This window comes from Sclerotinia sclerotiorum, genomic scaffold, assembly GCF_000146945.2.
Source record: "Sclerotinia sclerotiorum 1980 UF-70 scaffold_27 genomic scaffold, whole genome shotgun sequence".
In the NCBI taxonomy this organism is placed as follows: Eukaryota; Fungi; Ascomycota; class Leotiomycetes; order Helotiales; family Sclerotiniaceae; genus Sclerotinia; species Sclerotinia sclerotiorum.
In genome coordinates, this window is record NW_001820809.1 from 360,583 (window position 1) to 363,002 (window position 2,420).

Below are 2,420 nucleotides of genomic sequence, written 5' to 3' on the forward strand. Positions count from 1 at the left end.
ACCCCCCCCCCCCCCCCCCCCCCCCCCCCACCTTCCCTTCCTTTCCTCCCCCCTCGTACCACTTCTTCGATCCACGAGCTTATTTCTAAAGCAAATGTTCATCAAACCAAGCAACAGCCTGCAAAAAAGCCTGTTCCTTAGCAAACTTCAGAACCGCCTTACTTATATCACCTCTAACGGCGAAACCATGCGAAGTACCACCGTATAGGCTCATTTGATATGTAGCCCCCATTTCCTTGAGAATTACTTCTGTCTTGTGGCGATTCTCAGGTGGGAAAATTGCATCGGTTTCGGCGGCTGCGATGGAAAGGGGCCCTTTTATGGCGCTGAGTTCGTGCTCCTCGACGAAACTTGGCCGTGTTAGTTATGGTATTGAAGTTATGCTTTGAGTGTTTTCTCATGAGGGCGTAGAAAGGTAGAACTCACGAAGGATGAGCAACATATCCAACATCAACACCCTTGCCCTCAGCCAAAAATTTAATAACATATTTAGCACCAAAGCAGTATCCCGCAGCTCCGATTTTAGTATATCCCTTAGACTTCAGAAATTCAATGGATTTCTCAATGACAGGATCAATATATGGGGGTGTATGTGGGTTATTCCCATCCGAACCCTTATTTATCCATTGCATGATGTCAAAACCTTCGGGAGGGTTAAGAGAGACTGGGTCGCCGTTGAACATATCTGGGATGACGGTATAGTAACCATTGGCAGCGAATTGATCGGCCATCAATTGAGAGTTTTTCCCTGGTTCGGAGATCTTAGTTACTGGGCATTATCTTCATTTCTGGGTGGAGACGAAGTGGAAGTACATACAGATGCCAATAACATCTGGAAAGTAAAGAATGGCAGTATCTTTGTGGACCTTTTCCTTAGGCTCAGCAATGTATGCATCGATAGTATCAGTAATTTTGATTGAAGATCCCGTTGGTGTACCTCTAAATAACAGTGCCATCAGTTAGTTACATACCCGCATACATAAACCCCATGTAAAGCTCTTTGGAAGAATAAAGACCTACTCGTGCTTAATACCTTGGGTGCAACATTGTGCGGGTTTGTTTGAAGCCATTTTTGGTATAATGAAAGTTAATACCTAGATAGAGGTGTCTTGAAAAGAAGTGTTGAAGGTTTCAGATACTCGAGTAGATCAACAAGTATGTTGACTTGGAAATTACAATGACAACAATCGATACTTATACCAAAAAAATTACGTAGGTCACATAAGACTTAGTATGCCTCTACCTCTCCACTTGGCTGTGGATCTAACGGGGCCCTTGATTCAATCCTTATCCAATGCTGATCAAATGCAGCTGGAGACTGGTAAAAATATGTTCTACGATATTGTTAACTCCGTGAATAACAGTAATTCCGATGAAAGTCTTCGGAGTGAAGAATTGCGAACTTCGCTCTCGCTCTGAATATTTCGAGCTACGGACTATATGAAAACTCCATGCCCGTTGCTGAATGAAGAGTTTCGTGAAGATCAGTCAGGAGTGTATGACTGGTGAATTATATTTTATATATACATACCTATGAGATGATGATGAATGACGACAAATGCAAAGCAACTTGTTGGAACGCAAAAACTGCCGATCGGTAACCTTAATTGTGGACCTTAGACTTGGGAGGGGAGGGGAGTTTCATTGAGCACGTGCGAATGAACCAATGATTAATAAGTACTTGGGTAGGAAAGACCAATGGTTTGGCTAACGTTATCCGCGTCTAACCTCGCGCCAAATAGCCTCCGATAATTTCGCGCTTAATTTTATCTGATATTGGTGATTTCTATCAGCGGCTTCAAATCCAAAATTCCACAAGAATCATGGCAGCACCACTTGCAGCCGTGGCTCGCGCCCCCAAGATGGGCCGCAAAGAAATATTTCTGTGCGTGTTTCTACTGCTATCGTTCTACCTATTCTGCAAAACTCACTAACCTTCTCGACAACAGTCCCAATTTTACAATAACACTCCTCCGCACACCGAATCTCCCACCCTCCTTCGCATCTTTCATTGTGCCTCTCAATTTGAATAAATTGGATATGAGGGATTATCTATGGAATGCGTATGGCATAGAAGTTCGAGCAGTACGAAGTTATATACAAGCGCAGAAATTGAAGGAGGGGAAATCAGGGCAGAAAATCCCTACACCTAGGAAATGGTTTAGGCCGAGGAGTATTAAGAGGATGATGGTAGAGATGGAGAGACCATTTGTGTGGCCTGAGGAACCTAAGGACTTTTCTCCGTATGTTGTGACTCTTGAGGGTTTTGTGTTTATGGTGGGGAAATGGATGGTGTATTAAGGAGCAAACTTATGGAGTTGACTGCTGGAGAGAAGATATAAGAAGAGAGGATTGCGGAGACACAAAGGCTGAACATCCAGGGGGCAGCAGTTGGGACCAAGAAGGCTCAAGAAACGCCA

The 2,420-nt window shown here is 43.9% G+C and overlaps 2 protein-coding genes across 2 annotated transcripts; one reads left to right on the forward strand and one right to left on the reverse strand.

The window, feature by feature from the left end:
- Positions 1-85: 85 nt before the first annotated feature.
- On the reverse strand, positions 86-1,070 carry SS1G_13877 (hypothetical protein; the record flags this gene model as incomplete). The annotated part of the gene is made up of 4 exons (XM_001585258.1): positions 86-350; positions 427-748; positions 818-939; positions 1,021-1,070. The coding sequence occupies 4 exons, from the start codon at positions 1,068-1,070 to the stop codon at positions 86-88; spliced, it is 759 nt and encodes a 252-aa protein (XP_001585308.1).
- Positions 1,071-1,823: 753 nt separating this feature from the next.
- On the forward strand, positions 1,824-2,301 carry SS1G_13878 (hypothetical protein; the record flags this gene model as incomplete). Its single annotated transcript, XM_001585259.1, has 2 exons — positions 1,824-1,885; positions 1,950-2,301. The coding sequence occupies 2 exons, from the start codon at positions 1,824-1,826 to the stop codon at positions 2,299-2,301; spliced, it is 414 nt and encodes a 137-aa protein (XP_001585309.1).
- Between the last annotated feature and the right edge of the window lie 119 nt (positions 2,302-2,420).